This window comes from Aspergillus ibericus, assembly GCF_003184845.1.
Source record: "Aspergillus ibericus CBS 121593 unplaced genomic scaffold BO80scaffold_19, whole genome shotgun sequence".
Classification (NCBI taxonomy): Eukaryota; Fungi; Ascomycota; class Eurotiomycetes; order Eurotiales; family Aspergillaceae; genus Aspergillus; species Aspergillus ibericus.
Window position 1 is genome coordinate 186081 of NW_020292117.1, and position 23132 is coordinate 209212.

General features: G+C 53.3%; 7 protein-coding genes across 7 annotated transcripts; 4 read left to right on the forward strand and 3 right to left on the reverse strand.

The window, feature by feature from the left end:
• Positions 1 to 1524: 1524 nt before the first annotated feature.
• BO80DRAFT_69134 (Zn(II)2Cys6 transcription factor) lies at positions 1525 to 3826 on the forward strand. The gene is made up of 4 exons (XM_025724710.1): positions 1525 to 1629; positions 1689 to 2173; positions 2228 to 2833; positions 2902 to 3826. The coding sequence occupies exons 2-4, from the start codon at positions 1776 to 1778 to the stop codon at positions 3767 to 3769; spliced, it is 1872 nt and encodes a 623-aa protein (XP_025575375.1). The 5' UTR covers positions 1525 to 1629; positions 1689 to 1775; the 3' UTR covers positions 3770 to 3826.
• Positions 3827 to 5321: 1495 nt separating this feature from the next.
• Positions 5322 to 9459, forward strand: BO80DRAFT_425031 (uncharacterized protein). The gene is made up of 12 exons (XM_025719422.1): positions 5322 to 5744; positions 5805 to 5844; positions 5900 to 5925; positions 5993 to 6320; positions 6372 to 6562; positions 6614 to 6896; positions 6952 to 7091; positions 7144 to 7274; positions 7326 to 7680; positions 7731 to 7847; positions 7911 to 7950; positions 8014 to 9459. Exons 1-12 carry the CDS (start codon positions 5694 to 5696, stop codon positions 9033 to 9035), a joined length of 2724 nt encoding a protein of 907 aa, XP_025575376.1. The 5' UTR covers positions 5322 to 5693; the 3' UTR covers positions 9036 to 9459.
• BO80DRAFT_381725 (phosphoribosylaminoimidazole carboxylase ADE2) lies at positions 9242 to 11502 on the reverse strand. The gene is made up of 4 exons (XM_025716858.1): positions 10964 to 11502; positions 10784 to 10881; positions 9759 to 10716; positions 9242 to 9623 (listed from the first exon to the last, which is right to left on the reverse strand). The coding sequence occupies exons 1-4, from the start codon at positions 11427 to 11429 to the stop codon at positions 9427 to 9429; spliced, it is 1719 nt and encodes a 572-aa protein (XP_025575377.1). The 5' UTR covers positions 11430 to 11502; the 3' UTR covers positions 9242 to 9426.
• A 207-nt stretch (positions 11503 to 11709) lies between these two features.
• On the forward strand, positions 11710 to 13249 carry BO80DRAFT_425033 (uncharacterized protein). The gene is made up of 4 exons (XM_025719423.1): positions 11710 to 11757; positions 11906 to 11951; positions 12015 to 12063; positions 12124 to 13249. The coding sequence occupies exons 1-4, from the start codon at positions 11748 to 11750 to the stop codon at positions 13183 to 13185; spliced, it is 1167 nt and encodes a 388-aa protein (XP_025575378.1). The 5' UTR covers positions 11710 to 11747; the 3' UTR covers positions 13186 to 13249.
• A 352-nt stretch (positions 13250 to 13601) lies between these two features.
• ctpA (Cu(2+)-transporting P-type ATPase CCC2) lies at positions 13602 to 17690 on the reverse strand. Its single transcript, XM_025719424.1, has one exon. It carries the CDS (start codon positions 17313 to 17315, stop codon positions 13737 to 13739), a length of 3579 nt encoding a protein of 1192 aa, XP_025575379.1. The 5' UTR covers positions 17316 to 17690; the 3' UTR covers positions 13602 to 13736.
• Positions 17691 to 18617: 927 nt separating this feature from the next.
• Positions 18618 to 19973, forward strand: BO80DRAFT_502047 (COP9 signalosome subunit 7). Its single transcript, XM_025724305.1, has 2 exons — positions 18618 to 19031; positions 19112 to 19973. Exons 1-2 carry the CDS (start codon positions 18773 to 18775, stop codon positions 19843 to 19845), a joined length of 993 nt encoding a protein of 330 aa, XP_025575380.1. The 5' UTR covers positions 18618 to 18772; the 3' UTR covers positions 19846 to 19973.
• Positions 19974 to 20399: 426 nt separating this feature from the next.
• rgsB (putative RGS domain protein (Rax1)) lies at positions 20400 to 21955 on the reverse strand. Its single transcript, XM_025724713.1, has 3 exons — positions 21615 to 21955; positions 20798 to 21539; positions 20400 to 20747 (listed from the first exon to the last, which is right to left on the reverse strand). Exons 1-3 carry the CDS (start codon positions 21767 to 21769, stop codon positions 20511 to 20513), a joined length of 1134 nt encoding a protein of 377 aa, XP_025575381.1. The 5' UTR covers positions 21770 to 21955; the 3' UTR covers positions 20400 to 20510.
• Positions 21956 to 23132: the final 1177 nt, after the last annotated feature.

A 23132-nucleotide genomic window follows, 5' to 3' on the forward strand; every position in this document is an offset into this window, starting at 1 on the left:
TGGCCTATAACCTGCAATAGAGCCACGAGCCACTCCACGTCTTATGGCGACTTCTTGCGAGAACAAAATGGCTCAGAGGGATTGACGTGATATTTTCATAAATAGATTAGCGCCTCGAGTAAGCAGTTTCGATGCAAGGATCTCAGTTGCATAATCCCAGCCACTGCGACATAGGCAGGTATGTGCCGGTGCAGAAACATGTTGGTGCGGACGAGCTCATCCGATTCGAGCCGTTCATTCTCAGAAATTCCAGCATGTCAGTCTGGAGCCTGGACATCCATCCCGTCGGATCAATATTGCTCGGAGAGGGGCATTACTGCCTGTTCAAAACCGGCCAAGTGCCGAGTGTTGCAGCACGAGGGTCACTAGTAATACGGACACGGTACTAGCACCTTCTTTGGTGACCGAAGCTTTTTCGGCAAGATTATGCATAATAATCAATCGGAAAGCCCAAGACATTCATTTAGAATAGGTTTGGTATGGACGGATCCATCGGCCAGAAATGTACAAATCAATTTACCTTCTTGAGTAGGGACTGACTTACTACCTATGTAGGCACAACCGCGTTCCAAGCCGAGAGGCGCGCAGGCATCCAGCCCCCATTGCGCGTGGGGGAGGTGGGGTCCACTGGGGCGATGAAAGGAGGGGTGCGAGCAAGAGCCAGCCTTGGCCGGAGATTGGTGTGTGGCACCCAATGAAAGCAACCACCTAAAAGCAGAACCGCTCGGGCCAGATGTCCGTGGTGGTGCTGGCGCCCGGGCGGGTGGCCGCAAGTTCGCAACCCAAGCTTACCTTACCAATAATACCCTGATAAGAATCTCTCAAGTTCCCACCCCATCCTTCCTCTCTGGTACGGTCGGATGTCGGGAGTACTCCGTATTGTGAGGCCACCCAGTATCGTTAGTCCCTCATGCCCCGCTAAAGTGCGACTTGCCAGCACGAGAAAGGAAGCCAACGGTGAAGGTCCAGCTCAGGTACTATCTAAAGGAGGCTAACGGGTACGGTACAAACCCCCTGCTTTTGCGCTAGCTCGTGACCCTAATTGCGTAGGGCTCGCGGGACTTGTCCTTTCCCCCCTTCCACCCGCTGCAACTGGCTCATCTTCTGCTCCAAGTCCTGCTAGCCGCTAAGACCTGACTGCTGATGCCATTCGCTTGAAGGTCTTCCACCGGTCGATCCCAAGGCGTTTGTCTTTTCCGGTCTCAGGTTCATGGCCGATACCTTGCCCAGGGATTTTCATCACCCGCAAGTCATCTGTGCTCGGGGCAGTTGAACCCCTCTCGTTACTGTGCCCGTTCAGCCAGCCTCCCCGCCAACTTCGGGGCTAGCTAAATAGCGCTAGTGCCTGGTGAGTAATCTGGCCTTGAGTTCTCGTCCTTGACCCATATACGTACCAAGAATAAGGTGAAATAAATCTACGACTTTGAAGGCATCTCTTCCTTTCTCAATCTTTCCTATTGAAAAACTACAGAACGTTCCTTTCGACTTCTTCGAAGCAGACCTCACTGACCCGTGTTTGGCCGCGTGCGACCAGATTTGAACAGGTCTACATCTGAGGTCTCTTTTCTGTGAAAGAGCCGCTTGTACATACGGGCTCTTGGGCTTCCCACCCGTGCTCATATTCTCTCGGTAGGTGTTACAATCTATTGCTCTTGCGTAACCACATTACTCACGGCGTGGTTGATAAGGCAAGACATAGGGTCACACTGGCCTTCTCTTTCGCTGCTAAACTTTGTTTTAATACAAGCACGGAACAGAGAATATGTATAATTAGCATGTCGGCCACTTCGTTTTTGGACAAACCGCTCCTCAAAGTCAGTCGGCCAGTGGCTGCCTGCTCAAGATGTCGAACAGCTAAGATCAAGTGTGACGGGAAGCTTCCGGCTTGCTCCGCGTGCGAGAGAGTGGGCAAAGCGAGCACCTGCTCTGGCGCAAGTGATGAGTTTGCCAGGGGAAAAGAGAGAAGCTATGTCGCCTCCCTGGAGGGCTATTGCGAGAGACTTGAGAAGAAGATAGCAGATCTGCGCCGCCTCAAAGCATCATTATCTGTTGATGAAAAGGGTGTCGCTCATCAGAGTTCAATTACCTCTATCTCATCGACGGGTTCAGCTGCACAGGAAGGTGGCAAGGAAGTGACCGACATTGATGACCTCGTTGGAGACTTTGGCTTTCTGTATGTCACCTCGTATTAGGCCCGGAATATGCTCTAGGAACTCACGCTTGCCAGGTCCGTCAATGCTACTTCGAGAGACTTCCATGGGATTACATCCAACACTTCTTTCGCCAATCTGCTTCTGTCCCTGTCCCAAGCCGAGCCGATCCCAAAACTATCAGCACAACCATTACCGCCCCGTCATGAAATAACGCCCTTACTACAGCACTACTTTGACAATCTCTATATACAACTTCCTTTTTTCCTCGAGACAGGCTTTTGGGCTTCTGTTGATGCTGTTTATCAAGCTGGGGGCCGATTCGCCAAACCTTTCGACAAGTGGATCTTGCATATGGTACTGGCCACCGCGTCTGCCTCTATTTCCCTCGAGAATGGCGATAGAAACCACCAGCGAGCGTTGTCTCATATTTCGGCAGCGATGAAGCAGGCAGAGGATGTCATCCGCCCTGGCACTATCGTCGGTATCCAATCAATTCTCCTTCTCGCCCAGTATTCCTTGTTTGATCCCAAGCACTTCCGCGGCTGGTACCTGGTAGGGATGGCCGCTAGAGTCATGGTTGATTTAGGCCTGCACCAGGACCCACCTTTAGACGTCCAATCAGCCTCAGAGCAGTTGGATCTCCGCCGTCGTGTCTTTCAATGTGTCTATTGCTTGGATAGGTTGGTCATGTTCTACCCACCTTTGCTGTGTACTTGAGCTGATACGTGTAATTGCTACTTCGTCTAAGGGGAGTAAGCGCTGCCACAGAAAAGACTTTCTCATTCTCGGACGACTCCGTCAATGTTGCTCTGCCGTCTTCTGCCACATCCCTAGGCGCTTCGTTAACCGAGAAAAGCCATATCTTTCTACGCAGCTCGGAGCCTGCATGGCACATAGTGAGAGTCCGACAGATATTGTCGGAGGCTTACCAGAGGAAGTGGTTCCATGAACATGAAACGTCTCTTCAACCACCGGTGTCGACCTGGGCTCTCTGCTCGAGAGCATATCAATGGTTTGATAAGATTCCAAGCAATACACCAAACTATTTCCCTGTCTTATACCGACTGGAATTGTTATACACAGTGGTCATGATTCTCTCGCCTGGTGACGGGAATCCCGACTTATGTGACTACGGCAAGATTGCCTTGTTTGATTGCTGTATGCGGTACATCAGCCAACTTCATGAGGTGCTGAGGAACCCTACCTGGTTACCCTATATGACATTCCTGGATATTCAGAGGGCTTACCAGGTTGCTCAACGATTCATTGGAGAGATGACGGACAGCCCTGACATTTTATTGAACCCGTCAATACCTGCATTACCAACCATCCCTCCCGAGGTGCCCGAACCACTTATATTGGATGGGGAAGATTGCATGAGTTTCTACGCGCGCGCAACGGAGTGTCTTTCTCAGAGCCACAATCTCCTGCAATACGGCGTAAGGAAGTGGGAGGCCACCACCATATTTGCAGAGTTCCAGCAAATGTCGGAATTGGCGCAGAGACGCCTGATACATTCTCCCGCTCCTTATCTCACGGGTTCTGCAGCTTACATGACTGGCTACTCTACGTTGGTGCCTGCAGGAACAGGATACCTAGGGTTTGATATTGGATAATCTGGCCCTCCGAGAGGGTCCACGGAGGGTGTACCGTCCCATAAATACCCGTAATGCCTGCAATTTGCCAGTGACTTTTTGGTTTGCCGCACGATTGTCTGCTTATGTTGTCATCTACCACGTAAGGTTGGTTAGCTTTGTTTTTTCAGGAAGGCTGTCTTTCCTCTGTGTATACTGCATCTTTCTTCCCCCTCTCCTTATCCATCTATCCTTTACTTTATTATCTCCAATGGCATGTTGCCTCGAGGGATAACTATATAGTGGCGAGCCATGAAATCGCAGCTTGGGCGGGCGCCAGAGGGATGCCCTCCGAATGCGGGAGACGAGACGAAGATTTGTGCTGCAAGGGCTGCGAACAACGACCCCTTGGGCCGATCGCATTGGGCCATGTGGGCTTGCACAAGCCAATATGAGAAAAATGCCTAAGAAACCTGCATCTCTTGCTTGTGAACCGTATTGATGTTCTTAAGTGATCTATACATCATCCACCAGGGAGGGGACTGAGGAGCAAACCTGCGCCTTGTAGGTTCAGCTATACATCGTAATGGCTTTCTTTTCAGATCACTGGAAAGAGATGAAAACTCAGAGCAACTGACTTGGTTGAAAATCCCGGAGAAAAGGGATACCCGGATAGGCTTGAGATTGACCGCGTGTTTTTCCTTCTCTATCTCTATAAGTTCGTAAATCCGGCTGGGGGATAGTGTACCATCCGGGTACTACGGTTACCCAGTGAATAGTCGATGATGGTAGGGCAGCCCCAGTGGACTGTTCGTGACGTCAGGGTGATGCGTCGCGGAAAGCAAACAGTGGAGCCACTGTCACCCTCCGTAAGGCAGAACGTTAATCTGGCATCCTTCAGGGGGCCACTGATCTCAGCTTCTGCATGAGGGCGTCATGACCTGACCGGTCTTGATTGTGAAGTATAAGTAGGTTCTGCCTTGCCGCTTCTCGAGTCCGTAGTTGATGTGGTTGGTCGAGAAGTGAATGGCTCCCAGCAAGTTCCAGCCCAGATGGGAGTAATTTCATCCACCGTCGCAACTCCCCTGACGTGGATGGATCACATGTACGGAGTAGGGCGATCGCTCGGTGGGCTCTCGACAGGGATCGGGCCCCTCCTCCGACCATGCTCATCTCGCATGTACACCGTAGTGGGAAGCACTTTTTTTTGCCCTCGTAGGTAGGTACCTAATTTGACGGTCAGGGAGGATCCGCGCATCCAATGCTGTCGCGTCGCGCCGATCGTCGCGGGATAGTGGCCTAGATCTTCTGAGTTGGCGCGGGCTGGCCTTGACTTCACCTGCGCGCAACCCTGCCCGGTGATGACCTCATTCATGGTCGTACCAACTCAATGCCGGCGACAGTCTCTCTCTGTAGCCTCTCTGAGAATGGACTGATTGATGGCTGGTTTGTACCTCGTCCCTCTCCCCTCTCGTCACCACGACACCATGACGTCAAGCAGGTGGGTTGGCCCGAAGGGGCAAGCACCTGCTGCCCATGGGCGCTCCTGCCCTTTCTTCGCTGCTTGCGTCGTAGTATTTAATCCGTAGAACTTCAGATTTCGACCACCCTGCCATCTACGCTCCACGCAGCTTTTGAACAATCCGATACCCCCTCTGTTCACATTTCCCGTTCTCAACCAACCTCTGCTACGTAATAATACTAATCCGTCCTCTGCATCCTTCATTCCGGAGATACCCAGCGACGCGATTGTCCATCCCTTGTTGTCACTTGTCGGCCCCAAGACCGTCGCTTTTGTCTGCTTATCATCTTCACATTGTGTACTCTATCTTGCTTTGTTTGAATTTCGGTCTGCCTTGCCGAATTCTCACCCCGGATCTTGGCCAGACGCCCTATCCAAGTGGCTAGTGGTCCTTTGCGACATCCCACCTCTCTACATCCGAGTAATTGAACTGTTCTCGCCGCAATGCCTTCCAAAGCGGTCAATTATCCTTTGAACACCCAGCAAAAGGAGCAGGTACGCATGGTTGCCCTCCTAAAAAGTTAGAAGCCGCCCCTGACCGCGTACTGTCTCTAGGACATCAACCAAAAGCTCCAGCTTTATGGGATCTATCAAGGTATATCGATGCAACTTTCCTCTCGAGCAATTGGAATGCTAATACAACTATGCAGCCTTCAAAAATGGCAAGCTTCCATCGGTATGCATAGCCTTCTGATCATTAACTTCATATGAGGCCTGCTGACCATATTCGTTCTCTATTACAGAACAAACAATGTGACGTTGCTTTGAACAGTGCTCTCACCTCCAAAGCCCTCACATCGCCGTCCCAGGAACTTTCCGGTGAAGGCCAGGCTCTGGTCAAAGATCTCCGAGATGTTATTGAACAAGCAAAGAGGCTTATGCTAAGCAAGAACGAAGGCCAGCTCTTGCAGGAATTTATTTGGGAGGCACAGACCATCTCCTCTGGGGATACCGAGAAGCCAGGTGTGCCTGTATCCAAGGACTCGGCCCAGCAAGATGCGCAGGAAACCTTGGAGGGTCTAAAGACTCTTGGAAGGCTTCTGATCACCAATGGGGAATTCCGAAAGCTGCGTGAGTTTATTTGAACTACGTAAAGAGCCAAACACTAACAACACGCTCCAGTAAACGATGCTATGACCCTTGCACGTGATATGGCTGGCGATGTTTCCCAAAAGGCTGCGGACCGGGTTAGGCCATCGGCGGACCAGCTTGCTCAGATTGACGAACCAGCCGAGGAGAATGTATGGCATGAGCAGCCTGATTTCTCAAAGCACAAGGAGCAATTCAGAGCTCGTTTCAAGAGAAACAAAGACGTGAGTCTCTGCTCTGAATAATGCGGCACTCACGTACTTACACATAGCCAGGAGGGTAAACAGGAAGTTGCCGATACCACGGCCCAGGCTGCCACTGGTGGCCGAGAACCCACGTCAGTGTCAGATGTTGACGCGCGTGCTGGTGTCGCTGCGGGAACCGAGAGGGCTCAGCAAAAGGTCTCGGAGAATGTCCCCGAAGAGGCAAAGGGCCGTACTCGTGAATACAGAGACAGGACCAAAAGCTACTTGTCAGAAAAGGTGCCTCAGGAGCGCCGAGAGCAAACCATTTGGCGCTTGAAGAAGATGGTCATCGAAATTCAGGGCCATTCGGATTGTAAGTTATCATCCAGCGTTTGGGCAGCTGCAGGTGGCTGACTTGAACGGGACAGACCAACAGGCGATCCGAACCCTTTTGTCTATGGCTGAAAAGTATGGCGGCCATACACGGAATTTGTCTCAACAGGGTGCTGGCTCAGTTCAGGGCTTCAGAAGTGGAGATAAGATTCAGAGGATGGAGACCAATCTACGAGTATGTCAGCCAGTCCTTCTGACCCATGCAGTGACTAACAGTATTTGACCAGACCTTGCTCGAGCGCTTCGCTAACAACACATCCCTGGATAACCTATTTGACTCGCTAGACAATATCTATCGGGATGCGGACAGGGATCCCGAGCTCAAGGGCTGGTTCAAAAACATGGACACATTCATTAGGTGCGTATATGATGAGAAAACGGATACGGGCATGGTTTTGACATTCCGCAGAAAAACCCTGACAGAGCAAGGCTATATCATGGACGATGATTGCACTCGCCAGTGGGAGCAATTGACGGATCATGGTCGTTACCTGTTGCGTGACCGTTACAGAGACCATACCGATCGCATTCTCGATGAGATGAAGTTCATTGGCGACCAGTTCAATAAAGACCCTCAAAACAAGGCCTTCGGAGACTCGGTGCAGAAGCTCTTCGATGACCTTGGCCGCGACACGAGCGGTAATGTTGCTTTCAAAAAGCATCTCCTCAGAGACATTAGAGATGTTATTCTGCCAGCAATCCTTGAGGATGTTCGATATGTCCCTGTTCCACGCATCGAAGTGTCCGATCCCTCAGCCGATGTGGTAAGTCGATTCAACAACTTTGGCCCTGGGTTATTGACTGACTGGTAAAGGTCGTGGAAAACCTTGTCATCGAAAGTGACAACCTAATGCCCAACATTGTGGAATTTGGCAGCGACAACTACTTCCGATGGGGACGCAAGAAGATCAGCAACAAGAGAGATAACAAGGTTTGTTCTAAGCCTCTTGTTCTAGTCGTCCTGAGTGAAGCTGACTGACAAAAACTTCTGAAGATCATGATTTCGGTCTCTGGTATCCAAGCTGACCTCAGAGGTAAGCATCTTTTGAACTTTCAAGAACCAGTTCTTGTGCATTTTTGCTGACGTTGGCCCTTAGATGTGAGTTACTATGTCAACAGAAAACAGGGATTCCCTGCTATCACAGACACTGGAGTCATGGACATCTTCCTGGGTGGTGAAGGCTTCGGGTTCAAAATCGCAGCCTCTACCGCTCAAAAGGAAGATCGGCAGAACTACATCAAGGTAGACAAGGTGACCGTAAAGATTGATTCCTTCAACATCAAGTTGAAACAATCAAAGCACAAGACACTTTTCACCATTTTCAAGCCATTGTTGTTCCGTGTTGTCCGCCCAACCCTACAAAAGGTACTCGAGAAGCAGATTCGGGATGCTTTCGCCAAGGGAGACGCCTTTGCATACGACATCCACAGTGAGGCGAAGAAGGCACAAGAAGCTAGTAGTCAGGATCCGGCAAACGCGCCAAACATCTATTCACGCTACCTGGATGCCTTCCGTGCTCGAAACGAGGATAAGAAACGGAAGGCGCAGGACATTGCCCAGCGTGACACCAAGGTGCAGACGGCTACTACCCTCCATGAGTCTCTTTTCCCGGAGATCAAGCTCCCTGGTGGCATCACCAGCAAGGCCACCGAGTACAAGGAGCTTGCGATGAAGGGAGAACGCTGGGAATCTCCCATATTCAGCATCGGGAGCGCCTCGGAGTCCACCGATATCCCCAAGGCAGGCGATATTTCTCGCAAGCGAAGTTCACCCGCTGAGAAAGGCGGGGTTAACAGAGCAACACAAGATGGAGTGACCAACGGCGGTGGTGTCACAAACGGTAGACACACCAATGGAGGAGCGACCAACGGTACCACAGCTGTCACTGGAGCTCCAACAGTGACGAACGGACACGCAACAACCCTGGATGGTCGAGCAACGAATGGCAGACATGCTGTTGCCGAGTCCAACGGACATACCAAGGCATATGACCACGCAGCAGCATCCCAGAAGTTCTCTGATGAAGTCAGTCAAGCGTTTAGCAACGGAAATGCCGGTGGTGGTGCTCGCACCACGGTCCCAGGGGCCGAAACCGCCTTCAATCCCCAGACTGCATAGGTTTGTGGCAGGTAAAACCAGTTGAGCAGATGGTCAAACTATTCACACCTTCCTTATTCTTGTATAAGATACTCAACTATCTCTTTTGTTATTCGTCTGTCATCTTGCCTGTATTGTTTTCTTGATACCTTGTTTATGACCTTGTCGATTTCAATTATCTTACCCTAATCCTGTCATTAGTATGAGTGCACTAGTAGGTAATGATTAATTTTTTCATGTTGATATCCTTTGCTACACAAGCCTGGCTTTTGTAAGGACAACAGGCGCAGCCCTTGACATCGCATCCAGAAGAAATCGGTCCCAGAAAACATATGGCCAGATCATTACCCCTTGTATCGCTTCTATACTCTATGTAACTTCAACAATTTGTCCCATTCATTCATAACATCCATTACATTTGCTCAAAGTACTTTTCCCAGCCGAGCTCGCGCAGCTTGGTGCCCTTCAGTTCCATGTTCTCGGCCCGAGCGCTCTCGGCATACGCCTCGACCTTCCGCTGGATGGCTGGGTCAAAGGAGCCGATGATACGGGCAGCGAGGAGGGCAGCGTTAATGCTGTTGTTGATGCCGACCGTGGCGACGGGGACACCTGTCGATGAAAATGTGCGTTAGAACGGATATATAATGTCAAGAACAGGACGTTATATGTGATATGCATGATGGGGAGTGCATGCATGCACGCAACGATAGTAAATAGGTATACGGGGAGATTGGAATGACTTACCCCTAGGCATCTGCACAATGCTGTACAGACTGTCGACACCGTCCAAAGAGCTACCCTTCACGGGCACACCGATCACAGGGAGCGCGGTATGAGCGGCAGACATACCGGGGAGGTGAGCAGCACCTCCGGCGGCAGCAATGATGACCTTGATGCCGCGGGCCGCGGCACTAGCAGAGTAGTCGGCCATGTAGGTGGGGGTGCGGTGAGCGGAGGTGATTTCGACGGCGGGCTCAATGCCGAAGTAATCCCTCAGGAGCTTGAGACCGGGCACCAGGGTCTTGAGGTCACTGTCGGAGCCCATGATGACCGCGACGGAGGGGGCGGGCTTAGAGACTCCGGACTTCTGGGGCTTGGTCTTGACATCGCTGCGCTGGGAGCGGATCTCGTCGACGACGTCGATGAGAGGTTGGATGTGGGTTTCGGCTTCGTGCATGGTGGCGGCGGTAACGGTGATGTGACCCATCTTGCGGCCGGGTTTGGCGGCGCCCTTGCTGTAGAGGTGGATGCTGGCGTTGGGGATGGAGAGGGCGCTCTCAGCGGCCTTGAGGTGGGTGTCGGGGGCGGATCCACCGATGATGTTGAGCATGATGGAGGGTTGGCGGATCTCGAGGCTCTGGGCGGGGATGGGGAGGTCGAGGATGGCGCGGAGGTGTGCTTCGAATTGAGACATGGCGCAGCCTTCGATGGTGTAGTGGCCAGAGTTGTGGATGCGGCTGGCAATTTCGCACAGGAGAAGGCTGTCGTCGTCCAGAAGGAACATCTCCACTCCGAAGACACCCTTGCCTTCGAAGGCGGAGACGGCCTTGCGGGCGAGTTCTTGGGCCTTGCGGTTGATGGCATCGGAGACATTGCGGGCGGGGGCGTAGACGAGCTTGCAGATGGAGTCCTCTTGGACGGTCTCGACAGTGGGGTATGAGAGGACTTCATCCTTGGTCTTCACGACCATCACAGCGAGCTCCTGGGGTTGGGTGTTAGAGATGGCGGGTATAGAGTGTGGAGGTGGGGCCGAGGGAAGGTGGGTATACCATCTTGAAGTAGGCCCATTTCTCGGCGTACAGAGGGCGGTCCTTGAGGGCCTCAAGGGCTTCGGGGATATCATCTTTCGTTTGCACGCGGAAGTTTCCTGAAGGAGGACCCTGTCAGTGATATGTGCTGGTGGGGACGGGACGATTGCGGAAATGGGGGAGAAGGGAGTGGTGACTCACCGCGTCCATCGTAGGCCATGGTCTTGGACTTCAGCATCATGGGGTAGCCGAGCTGCTCGCCAACCTTGGCCAATTCCTCAGGGGTGTTCTCGACGAGCTCGCGGTGCTCGGCCATGGGGATGCCATAGTTCCGCAGGTGTTCCTTCTGGTTGAACTTGTTCTGGATGGTCCGGATCGCCTGCCAACTGGGCTCAATTCGGACCTGGGAGGAAATCTCCTCCAGGGCATAGGTATCGACGTGCTCGATCTCGGCGGTCACGACGTCGCAAGACTTGGCCAGTTCGCGGACGGCTTCGCGCTCCTTGAAGGAGCCGGTGACATGGTCATCGTGGGCGCTAATCTGCTTGGCCGGGGAGTTCTCCGCATCAAGGACGTTGCACTGGATGTTGAGGCGATTGGCCGATTCGACCATCATCCGGCCCAATTGGCCTCCACCGAGAATTCCCACCTTGCGGGAGTTCCACATGTTGAGTAAATGGGATGAGGTTGAAGAAAAAGAGAAGGGGGGAGGGACAGGCACTCAGCACGCACCAAGCAAGAGATCTGGGGAAGAGAAAAGGAGCCCCTCCACGGCGGAGCAAAAAATCCGCCCGATAACCGTCACGTGCGCCTATGATAAGCGGCAGCCGGGCCCAATCAGAGCCTGCCGTTGCCGGGGGAGCCGCCGTCCCCGCGTGTCCAGATCGAGCCGATGTGAATTCCGCCCGTCATGTCTGCTCTTCCTCTTCCTTTCTCCCCATTTCCTTGTCGCATCTGAGATCGCTGGGCCCAGAAGTGCTGGATCATGTCGCTGGGTGAGTCTGAACCTACGGCCACGGTCGGAATGCAACGACAATGCTGCTTTCCCCCCATAGCTCGACCTTCGCTATTTGCTTTCCTTCATGACCAGCTCCTCAGGCACCGTTCCAAGCTCCAACCAGCTAACAGATGGCGCGATCGCAGACGAAGAAATCCTCGAGGTGGTCGCCAATGGCGGCTCGATGGACTAGTATGCCGGCTTGCGCCCCAAACCAACATCAACGTTGCAATCGGAGCTGACACTCCCTTCCAGTGAGAAATGGCCCAGCATGGTCGAACCCCTGCTTGAACGGCTAGACCATGTGCGCAACCCACTCCCCCACGCACCTCTTAGCACCGACTAACATAACTCACGTGGATAGATCATATACAACGTCTTCCCCATGCCCCGGGTTCCTCCTGAGCTTCAACAACAGTCCTCCAACATCACCGTCCCCTACACGCAGGACTTGAACACCGCTGCATCATCCACAACCCTCCAGACCCCCCCCAGACCAACCGCAACCTCACCGCATCAAACCCCCGCAAGCGAGCGCATTCCAGACTCCCAACCCCAGTCCTCACAAGGCCCTTCTCTTCCCGAACCACTCGAACTCCACCTAGCCTCCATTAAATCCACCCTGCGATCCCTCTTCGCCACAAAACCACCACACACTATCCAACGCCTCGCAGAGCTGATCATTCGCCCAACCGCACTCTATCGCACTCTTCCCGCGTATATTCGCGCTGTCGATCGCGTCGTCTGCGTCACCAGCGGCGCGGATATCTTCCCACTTCAGACCCAGACGAGCGCCGCTTCCCAGCCAAACGGCGCAGTCCTCAACGGCACAGAATCCGGGTTCATGTTCTCGACAGACAATGCGCTTGGCAACGATGAGTCCCTAGGCGGAGCACGCCTGACTCTGATTCCATGGCTGAGTAACGCTGCCGCGTCGCCGGAGCGCGAGGATGAAAGCGGTGCAGTCATGACGGATACTCCCTTCCCTGCGCAGACCGTAGAGGGCATTAGCCAGGATCAAACCGAGACAGGACTGGATCTCCCGACTGCAGAGATGACGGAAACGAATGGGAACGAAGGCGCGGGCGGGTCTCCGCCGCCTGATACCTTGGAGGATATTCCCCATGCGCGAGGCCCATCTGTAATCGGAGTGGAGGACCTAGGCCTGCAGGATGGCAAGGGAGTTGAAATGGATCTTACAAGCGCAGAAGGTAGCGCATCTGAGCTACAGACTCCTAGCCAAGAAGGTCAGCTGCAGCAGCAACAGCAGCAAACTGGCCCGACTCAGGGCGACGGTCAACCGTCCGAAGAAGCGGCCAAACCGTCGGCCGACGGCGATGGAGACATTGCTTTAGAAGATGCTAAAGCCCCGGAGGAGGGACCTTCCGGTTCGGAGACGGCGAATCAAGATCAGCAGCAGGCGTAGTTCTCGGGAGTACAGAGTAGTATGATAGCCTATTAGCGTGCTTTGTCAATAGTGCGTATTCTTGGTTCATAGCCTCCCTCTCCTTAGTGTATCTTTCTAGCTTGCATAGTTGATTCATGAATGAATGAATGATTAGATACGAATTGACCGTGGCGTCATTGGGTTTGTCCCTGGCGTCGGGGATCATGATCGCTTTACGCGTGTGTACCTACGATTTGTATCACCTGATACGTTCCAATATCATATATTGCGAGTCATGTTCACGATAAAGCTTATATCCAACTTCACACCAGGAACACAAGTCATGTCCATCAAGCCATATAACAGGGGCGCCATGTAGGCATGCAAAAGAGGTATCGATGCAAGAGTCGTGGACACGCGAGAATAACATATACCACAAGTAAAAGTAAGAAAAGAAAAAAGACGCAAGATGCAAACAAAAAAGGGCTTAGATTGATCATTAGGTAAGTCATAACATCCGAACACCCATCATGTGTATAAATAAATACTGATCCGAAACTGACAAGATGCTTAACCGGGAGATAGATAGATCAGACCGGTTCTACCGTCTGGAGGGGAACATAATGACCCTCGTCCACGTTGGAGCCTCTTGTCCTCCTGCCGGTCATGTATGACCAGGCGTCTGTGGCGAGATCCCGGACCCATTGGGAGGATTGTCTGCCGCCGGTGGATCCGGTGACGGAGAGTGTGGCTTCCCACCAGCTCTTCTGGGAGCCTTGGAAACTGGCGTTGGCGGTGTCGAGGTCCTTTTGTAGCTTCTCGGCGTCCATCCAGCCGGGTCGTTGCCAGAATTTGAGGAGCAGGCTGCTCACGACGACGGAGACGCTGGACGCGGCCATCGCGGCACCTGCTGCCATGGGGGGTAGCATGAATCCGAATGGGAGGAAGAGACCCATTGCGAAGGGGAGGCCGATGACGTTGTATAGGCAGGCCCACATGAGGTTCAACTTGATGCGGTTGAAGACGGAGCGGGATAGAGAAAGACTGGCTGGCACGGAGAGAAGATCGTCGGGGCGCATAAGGACGATGTCGGCTGCTTCGACGGCCACGTCGGTGCCTGAGGCAAGAGCGATACCGACGGATGCGGTGGCGAGGGCAGGCGAGTCGTTAATGCCGTCGCCGACCATGGCTACCCGGTCACCGGAGTCTTGCATCGACGCGATGATAGACTGCTTATCGGAGGGAGAGACAGAGGCGTGGACGGCCTCAACTGGGATCCCCACGGCCGAGGCAATGGACACGGCAGTGGCATGGGTATCACCGGTGATAAGTGAGGTGGTAATTCCCATACGATGCAGAGCTGCGACTGCTGCGGGTGCAGTCAATTTCACGGTATCCCGAAGCAAGATAGAGCCAGCGTATTGGTTATCGATGGCGACGTGGATCTGCGTGATACCGGCAGGGACCTTGGACTTGGAGGTAAGGTCATCGGAGTTCTCTGCCTGGGCCGATTCGGGGATAGCAACATCCCTCGACCGCAGAAAGGGAAGGTTTCCAACCAAGACACGGTAACGTACGCGCTCAGCACTGGACGTGGGCTCGACTAGGGCGGAGATTCCCTTTCCAACGCAAGCTTCGAGGTCGCCCAAGCTGCCCGGCAGACCACATTCTCCTGGATGGCCGGATTCGGTCTGGGCTGCAGAGAAGATGGCTCTCCCAATGGGATGTTCGCTGCTCATTTCTGCAAGACCAACGATCAGCCACCAGAGTCTACGGCGCCAGTCGTTTGTTGTCCAATGCGGCGCAATTTTGGCTTCAGCCACACTCATTTTCCCGGTGGTCAAAGTTCCGGTCTTATCGAACACCACGTGGTTGATCTTTGTCGCGGCCTCCAGGACAGCGCCACCCTTGACCAGGATACCCTGCTGGGCACCAACTCCAGTGCCGACCATGACAGCCGTAGGGGTGCTGAGACCCAGAGCACAGGGACAAGCAAAGACGATGACCGAAATGCAAAGCTTGAGACAGACCATGAACTTTCCTCCATTGCTTTCAGCCAAGAAGACCTTGGGAGGATGAGGCAAGATATGGCTCATGAACATCCAGCCAAAGAAGGTAACCAGACCAAGGCTGATAATTGCTGGAACAAAATAGCCGGCAACAACATCAGCCATCCGTTGAATAGGAGCCCGGCTGGTCTGGGCATCTTGGACCAACTTGACGATCTGGCTTAGTTGAGTGTCCTTGCCAGCTCGAGTAACCTTGAAGTCCAGAGAACTCGTGCCGTTCACCGTACCAGCACTAACAACACCGCCCTTGGCCTTGTGGATCGGCAGAGCTTCACCAGTAATCATACTCTCATCGACGTAGCTCTCTCCTCGAATGACAATGCCATCGGCCGAGACCTTGTCACCGGGATGAAGGAGCACAACATCCCCTACTTCGATGAGTTCAGTTGGAATGATCTTGTGTCCAGGTCCTGATCGCTCATTAGTGGAGGACGACTTCTGCTCCTTCGAGTTGGCATTAGCAGAGTCCCATTCCTCTGCGAATTTCTCCGCTGCGATCGGGTCGTCGTAGATTGTTGTCATCGACGGCGCAAGAGACATAAGCCGGGAAAGAGCAGCCGATGTTTGGCCCTTGGCCCGATTTTCCAGCCATCTTCCGAGAGTAATAAAGGTTATAAGCATCGTACTCGTGTCGAACACCGTACTTGGCCGCATATCAGTCTTGAAGAAGAGGGAAACAGCCATGGTGAACACGCTGTAAAAGAAGGCAGCAGAGGTGCCCAGCATAACAAGGACGTCCATGGTTGGAGAGCGATGTTTCAAGGACTTATAGCTGGCTACATAGAACCGCTTTCCAATACCAAATTGTACTGGAATAGTGAGTAACAGACAGGCGATGTCGCCAAGGTAGAGTCCGGAACACAGTTGGATACGGCCGAAGTCCAGGGCCGGAAGGTACATCGGCAGCACCATGTTGATCAGGAACACGGGGACTGCAAAAGAGGCGGAAAAGAGAAACGAGCGCTTCCATTCCCGGACTTCCTTGGTTTTGGACAGCGATGCCAGCTGTGCATTGGTGTCATCGGACTCCGACAGCAACGCATTGTATCCGGCTGCTTCAATAGCTTCGACAATCGAACGAATACCAGTCGAAGAGGAATCGTATGACAATGTGATCTGAGAGTTGGCCATGTTTACAGAAGCTGATGAGATGCCGGGTCTTTGGAGCAGAGTGTCTTCCAAGGCCGAGGCCGAGGCAGCGTCACGCATGCCGTGAAGGCTAAGGGTGACACGGCTGATGCCCTTTGACGAGGGCGCCTGCGCTTCCGATGAAATGATCGCTGCGTCGAAACCGGCATCGTCAATTATGCTGACAATATTTTTTGACGTAAGTGTAGTAGGGTCGTGAGTAATGATCGCACGCTCCGCAAGCAAGCTAATGTTGAATTGCACTAAACCATCCACCCCGTTGAAGGCATTCTGTACACTCGATGTACAAGCACCGCACGTCATACCATCTATAGACACCGTCGTGACCATTAAACACGACGTAGATCCTGGCGACTCCAGCGAGGTGCGGATAGCGCTCTCAGCCGTTGAAGTTTCCAGCACCTTAGCGCCAAAGCCACGATCCTCTATAATATCCGCGATCTGGTCCGGCGTAATAAGAGACGCATCGTGCTCCACAACAGCTCGTTCTGAAAGCAAGGAGACATTGACTGAATTCACACCAGGTGTATCCTTCAACCCTCCTTCCACCGCGGAGGTGCAGGCACCGCACGTCATGCCCTCGACCGCCAAAGTCGTGGTTGACAGCTGAAACACTTTATCCCTGGTCCCGCGGGAACCATTTGCTGGCAGGGACGCACTATCCGTAGAGACGATCGTTGCATCGAAGCCCGAGTCCTCGATTATTTCGGCGACTTTTTCCGCAGGAAGCAGTGTTGGGTCGTGATGTACCACAGCCCGGCCCATCATCAAGCTGACGGTGACCTCACCGGCACCCTCCACTCCCTTGAAGGCGCCCTCAACGGCGGACGTGCAAGCACCACACGTCATGCCCTCCACGTTGACGGTTGTAGTAGCCATGTGGGCGGCTGATCGGTCTGCAGAAGAGGCACCGTCCCCGGCGCTTAACAAAGCGGAGGATGAGGCCGCCATGTTGCGCCGTTTCGCTGAAGAGGCCGGACACGCACGTCGGAGTCCGGACCGTTATCGCATACGTTCGTCTGGGCGGAGGCCGGGGGTGATAAAGGGATTATAAAGGGAGGGGAAGAACAAGGACAGCACACGCAAGGGTCGTTCGATAAAGGAACAGTCGGACCGGATGCGACGGAAGGATAAGCCGAGCCTTTATAAGCTGCAGCGACAAATTAAATGAGGAGAAAGGCCAGTCTCAAGCTAACTACGGAGGAGAACCCGGGCATGACTGGCGTACACGGAAGAGCCTAGGCTAAGACACCAGGGACCATGGCTAATCAGAAGGGTCAATAAGACAATAACACTAGGAGCAAGACATTCCAGGCCGGATCCAACCATCCCAGCCGACTTAAGATTAGATCGTGGAATGATGGAAGGCTCGTCCAAATCCACCGAGGCGATGGCGCTAGAGAAAAATACGTACGGCATGGCGTCAGGCCAGCTCCGCCGCCCCGCGCGGTTACGTAAGATACCGGTAACTTACCGTCTCCCACCGCTTGTCCTCGCCCGAACCCAGCCTGGCCAAGTCGGCGGGTTTTGCCCATTCCAGGCATCAGATGGGCAGGGACCACTCGTCGAACTCGGACAATTCTTCAGTTCTTGGTGAACAGATTGCTCCGTCCTACCATAGTATAAGTCTTGTATCTAGCTTGTAGGAGTGGATTCTGCTATGTGCGGCTCCAAGCGGTCGGTTCTGCTATTGTTCCATGAATAAAGCGGTCACAGGACAGTCATATAAGCCACCACACATGCACTAAACACAATTAGGCCTCCAGTCCAGGTCGTATTACCATCCTCGACGCTTATCTCTCATCACACGAGGTTAGTGTAACCCGAGGAAAGGACCACCGCTGAGCCTTCAGACATGCTGCGACATGAGAAGCCTCATTGATATTATATCCCTGGTCCTAGTACCAGCTGTCATAGCTATCAAAGTTAAACAAGGACTGAAGGGTCCTGGGGTGAAACACTTGGCAGTGCTCCGGCTTTGTTTCGATTAGATAGAAAGTAATCGGAGAATTGACCTGAATGGATTGGTTCGACCTCTAGTAAATCAAATCCGTTACGGTCACCATCTGGCTGTAATCAAACATATCCCCCAAATGGCCATGAACGGTTGTAGACAATATCATAGTTCCCAAAGAAGCCAACCATGAACCATATCCAGTTGATGTGGATGTCCCTGTTTGCACCTAATGCAAACACCCGAGGCACATCGCTCCCATACCATCATCACCATCAACACCACCTCCATCCTCCATCCTCCCCCACTCTATACCACAACCAGATGGAGCTCCTATCACCACGATCCGCGCAGTGATACATTAACTCTATCTCTATCGCAAGCCACCAAACCAACCTAAACACTCCCAAACAACCCACCAACCAATCACTTCCACATCCCCCTCACAACCACAATGGACCAAATACACACCCGGGCCCTGGAAGCCCTCCAACCATTCATCCACCTCGCCAACTCCAACAGCGCGACCTCCCCCCGCTTCGTCGCCAACATCATCACCAACGCGACCTCCAACCCCAACACCTACGTATTCGCCGAGCTCCTCACGACCCCAACCATCCAATCTCTCCGGTCCCCGGATACTCCCGCCGAATACGCCGGCTACCTGACTCTACTTGAGATCTTCGCCTGGGGCACATGGCAAGACTATCAATGTACTTCCCCCCCTCCCAAACCCCCTTCCAAACCCCCTCCCCCATAAAACCTCCACACAAGGCTAACCGAACCTCCCCAGCAACCCCCAACCTCCCCCCCCTCAACGAATCCCAAACGCTGAAACTCCGCCTCCTATCCCTCCTCACCCTCTCCACAACCACCAAACCCCTCACCTACACCTCCCTCATGACCTCCCTCTCCATCACCGCCCCCTCGGACCTCGAATCCCTCGTCACAAAAGCCATCTACGCCTCGCTGATCACCGCCCGTCTCTCCCCCGCCTCTAACCCCCCCACCGTAAACGTCACGGCCGTGGCGCCCCTCCGGGACGTAAAGCCCGAATCGCTGGACAAGATGATCCGGATTTTAACGCAGTGGGAGACGCGGTGCGGGGATGTCATCGGGGATATTGAGACGGAGATTAAGCGGATTAAGACGGAGTCGGCGCGACGGAAGGCGGAGGAACATGAGCGGAATGTGTTGTTTGAGAAGGCGTTGAATGCGTGGGGGAATGAGATGGGTGGTGAGGGGGTGAAGAAGGCTGCGGGTGGTGGTGGTGGGGGATGGCAGGGACGGGATGTTCGGGGTGGTAGTGGTGGTGGGGTTGGACTCGGAGGTGGGAATAAGCGGGAGTTCAGTGCGGATGAATTCGATGATGATGGATATTGGGAGCATGGGCTTGATGGGGATGTACAGGCGTTGGGATCCAGAATGGATATTGATGATGGGGTGGGATCGTCGAGATTGGGGGCTGGGACTGGGCCTGGAGCTGCGGCGAGACATCCCAAGAGGGTCTTGGGGAAGAAGTCGTAATGACCTGAAGCCATCATACCTAGAAGGAGCTGGGGTTTGTCATATCATATTATATCGAATAGCCTCATAGCATTCCTTTTGAGATGCTATCTTGTTTACGAATATCAGAAACGGCTCGTCTCATGGACGGTATATCCGCAAACTTGCACTCCAGCAGGGTAATAGACATCAATATATCATAAAGTAGAATCTAATTACCGTGGAAGAACCACAACACCGAAGAAAGCCTCAGTAGAAATCGTTTAAACGTACATGCAAGTCCAGCAGACGAGGGGTATTATGTAGAGGTAAATAAACAACGAAAGAAAAAAAACCCAATATACACAGGGTGAGGAAAAAAAGAACGTCGTGACCCGAGGGACCTGGCGGGTTCCGCCAGTCCTTGGGTGGTTGCCCTCCCGCTAGGGCTAGAGATAATCTCTGGCTCCGCCAAACGGTGGGCATCTGCTGCTTCCCACATTAGAGAGTCCCTCGAGTGCGCTCGAGGCGTAAGAATAATATTTGCATCCATGCGCTGAACTTGGACCCAAGAAGCAAGACCGCTGACTAACGCTCAGAAAGAGATAAATGCACATATATGCTACCCAAAAGCGGGGTCACGCGGCCGTGAAAATCGAAATGGATTTCAAGACGAAACCGGTGGGGTATACGCAATATTGCTGAGATTAGAGCATAGTACCGGGCACGAAGATGAACAAGATACTCAGAGCGGCGGCAACGAAAAAGGCGATGAGAGCGGTGGCGGTGGATCGTTTGTTCAGCAGCTTGCGCACATATGGTTCGCGGATGGGCGACCAATTCATGAAGGTGTACTCGCTGTAGCCGAGGAATGCCATGACCGGATCGATCTTGTACTGGTATGACACGATGAAGTAGGAGGCCACGGCAAAAGGCAGTATTAACTGGTTGGATGTTAGCATCACATTCAGCCTATCAGAGGATTCGTACATACCCAGCAACGAATGTGCCTTGGCTTATCGCGGAGAACCACGTAGAACGCACCCCAAAAGCCGCCACCAAAGCTAATCAAGGCGAATGCCAACCGAGCGATGATCGTCAACGGAACCAGATTTCCCAAGGCCTTGGCCTGCAAAAACCCTGGGAAAGCGTCGCGCTCCATTGCTTGGAAAACATAGTCTTTGGCCGGATCAAACACTTCGGGGTCGTCTCTGCCGTCGTCTTCAATCAGATTGATGATGGAGGACACCATCTCCTCCGGCAGAACAATTTCTCTCTCTGCACCGGGGAGAAGGTACGTATAAAGGATCTTCTCTGCGCTGGCGCGAATATCGGCACGTGCCACGGTGTGACCTGGCGACGGCGAGTCATTCCGTGTTCCCGAGCTGTCACGAGGCGGCTGCTCAAAAGATGTGGTGCGAGCAGCAGCAGCAGCAGCAGCATTCTGCGACCCGAGGCTGCTTTGAGGGGAGTGTCCGGAAGTGTGGCCTTCAGAGCGGAGGAATGCCGACAGCCTTTGATCGGCATCCCGATCTTCGACGTCATGTAGGGCATGCCGCGAAGAGGAAGGACCCGCTTCAACAAGCGGGATATCGTTGAAATGTTCGAAATTCTCCAAGGCGGCGGAAGAGCCTTTGCTGTCGGCCTTTTCGAGATCAGGCGTAGCCACCAAGACTGATCGCCGTAACTCTCGAACGTAATGACGGCAGAGGGACATGTGTTGCGAGACATCGAGCCTAAAGATAACGATTATTAAGAGTCCTTCAGCACGCGACACGTGCAGAACAACAGCATAAGCTTCCTAAGCATACCAGAAATCCAGATAATCGACCGAACGCTGTTGGTCCCGCATGTAAATATAGAAAGAAAACAGATCGACGGGGGCAAGAGTCCGGCGACTGAGGACTTCGAAGAGCGTAGGGAGGCGATTTCGCTGCTCCAAGCTCGAAAGGGAGGGCGACACCATAATGGAACGAGTGTCGAGAACCTCTATCGCTGGGCGGGCGCTGGTGTTGGCTTTCTGAGCCGAACTTAAAAGGTATTGCGCCGCAATGAGGGGCCGAAAAGGGGAACGAGCGAACGTCGGAATAGGGTTGGAATGGGGGGGAAGAAGATTAGAGAAGTAATCGGGGTGGGATCCGACGTGTTTGGTCACAATTGATCGAAAGGCTGGCGAGCGGCGACGATAAAAGAAGGACGGTCAACAGTTGGAGTTAGTAGTAGGGCATGGAATTTGCAGCGATACAAGATTAGAGCGTTGTGCAAGCCAGGAGGCCCTGCAGAGGGTCGTAAGGTTTTCCGAGGCAGTAAACAAAACAGCCGACCGACTGCAGGAGAGGTCAGGGAGTTGCGACGCAAGCCATCCAGAAGCTCGGGAAGTGGATGCACAGGCAGCAACAGGAGGAGGGGAAGAAATTGACGAGGCCAAGGAGGAGCGAGGAAAGGTGTGGATGGCCAGCCCGCGACGAGAAGACAGACAGACAGACAGACAGACACACGGCCAATGCCTCACTCGGGCCTGAGAGTCCAACGCAGCTGAGGAGCGAGTGCCTGAGGGCCCGCGGGTGCCTTAGTCCTACTCGAGTAATGGTTCCCCGCATCAATGTTGTTCCGAAATGACCGCCCCCACTTGCGGCCGATCTTTTGACACTCGCCAAGGGGGCAACACCTGCTCGCTAAGCCGCTGTTGAGCATGTGCGATGCCCTCCTGCGTCGACTGTATCAGGGCCTTGGTACTCTTGCAGCTGTGACACGGGAAAGGAGTCCCCTTCAGGAGGTGGAATGCACCAATGCACCTCCTCTGCATCCCGCATGTTCCCCCCCCCCCCCATCAACCGACAGGTTCGATCGTCCTCCACCAAAAAAAGCAACCCACGGCGGATCCGCACCGTTGGTTCTCGGTCGGTCCATCAATTTATTATTGCAGGGCCGTGGCTGGTAGGCTAGGCAGATTTTTAGACGATGTCCATCGCTGGGGGCGGGTCACGCCCGTTTCAATTCGTAGCCACCCAAAAACGAGTCCCGGTGCACTGGCAATAATTAATCAAATGGCACGGCATGGGAGGGAGTGGAACGAAATCATGCCGACGATAATCCGGCGATCCGTTACGGCATTAGCTTTGTTAAGGTTCTCGATGATATCATTGTTTATCCATAGTAACCACTATCTAGATGTCTATCTATCTACAGAGCGCTCTGCTATACGGAGAAGCAGTCATGGAGTCAACACGCAGAAAAGCACCCCTAGGTCAAACTGATCAGAACACGTAGCTGGATTCAGCGGGCTTTCTTGACCGCCATCTTCTACAGGCTCTCCCACATCGCGCAAA

Bases quoted from the DNA above. Each gene is read 5' to 3' on its own strand.
- BO80DRAFT_69134 (XM_025724710.1), top strand. From the start codon at position 1,776: ATGTCGGCCACTTCGTTTTTGGACAAACCGCTCCTCAAAGTCAGTCGG. The intron at 2,174-2,227 runs GTATGTCACCTC...CACGCTTGCCAG, and splicing joins GTTGGAGACTTTGGCTTTCT to GTCCGTCAATGCTACTTCGA. The intron at 2,834-2,901 runs GTTGGTCATGTT...ACTTCGTCTAAG, and splicing joins TGTGTCTATTGCTTGGATAG to GGGAGTAAGCGCTGCCACAG.
- ctpA (XM_025719424.1), bottom strand. From the start codon at position 17,315: ATGGCGGCCTCATCCTCCGCTTTGTTAAGCGCCGGGGACGGTGCCTCT.
- BO80DRAFT_502047 (XM_025724305.1), top strand. From the start codon at position 18,773: ATGGACCAAATACACACCCGGGCCCTGGAAGCCCTCCAACCATTCATC. The intron at 19,032-19,111 runs GTACTTCCCCCC...GAACCTCCCCAG, and splicing joins CACATGGCAAGACTATCAAT to CAACCCCCAACCTCCCCCCC.
- BO80DRAFT_425031 (XM_025719422.1), top strand. From the start codon at position 5,694: ATGCCTTCCAAAGCGGTCAATTATCCTTTGAACACCCAGCAAAAGGAG. The intron at 6,563-6,613 runs GTGAGTCTCTGC...ACACATAGCCAG, and splicing joins GTTTCAAGAGAAACAAAGAC to GAGGGTAAACAGGAAGTTGC. The intron at 7,951-8,013 runs GTAAGCATCTTT...GTTGGCCCTTAG, and splicing joins TATCCAAGCTGACCTCAGAG to ATGTGAGTTACTATGTCAAC.
- BO80DRAFT_425033 (XM_025719423.1), top strand. The intron at 11,952-12,014 runs GTATGCCGGCTT...ACTCCCTTCCAG, and splicing joins AATGGCGGCTCGATGGACTA to TGAGAAATGGCCCAGCATGG. The intron at 12,064-12,123 runs GTGCGCAACCCA...TCACGTGGATAG, and splicing joins TGCTTGAACGGCTAGACCAT to ATCATATACAACGTCTTCCC.
- BO80DRAFT_381725 (XM_025716858.1), bottom strand. From the start codon at position 11,429: ATGTGGAACTCCCGCAAGGTGGGAATTCTCGGTGGAGGCCAATTGGGC. The intron at 10,882-10,963 runs GTGAGTCACCAC...GTCCTCCTTCAG, and splicing joins CATGGCCTACGATGGACGCG to GAAACTTCCGCGTGCAAACG. The intron at 9,624-9,758 runs GTAAGTCATTCC...TTTCATCGACAG, and splicing joins CATTGTGCAGATGCCTAGGG to GTGTCCCCGTCGCCACGGTC.
- rgsB (XM_025724713.1), bottom strand. From the start codon at position 21,769: ATGGTGTCGCCCTCCCTTTCGAGCTTGGAGCAGCGAAATCGCCTCCCT. The intron at 21,540-21,614 runs GTATGCTTAGGA...CGTTATCTTTAG, and splicing joins GTCGATTATCTGGATTTCTG to GCTCGATGTCTCGCAACACA. The intron at 20,748-20,797 runs GTATGTACGAAT...ACATCCAACCAG, and splicing joins CAAGGCACATTCGTTGCTGG to TTAATACTGCCTTTTGCCGT.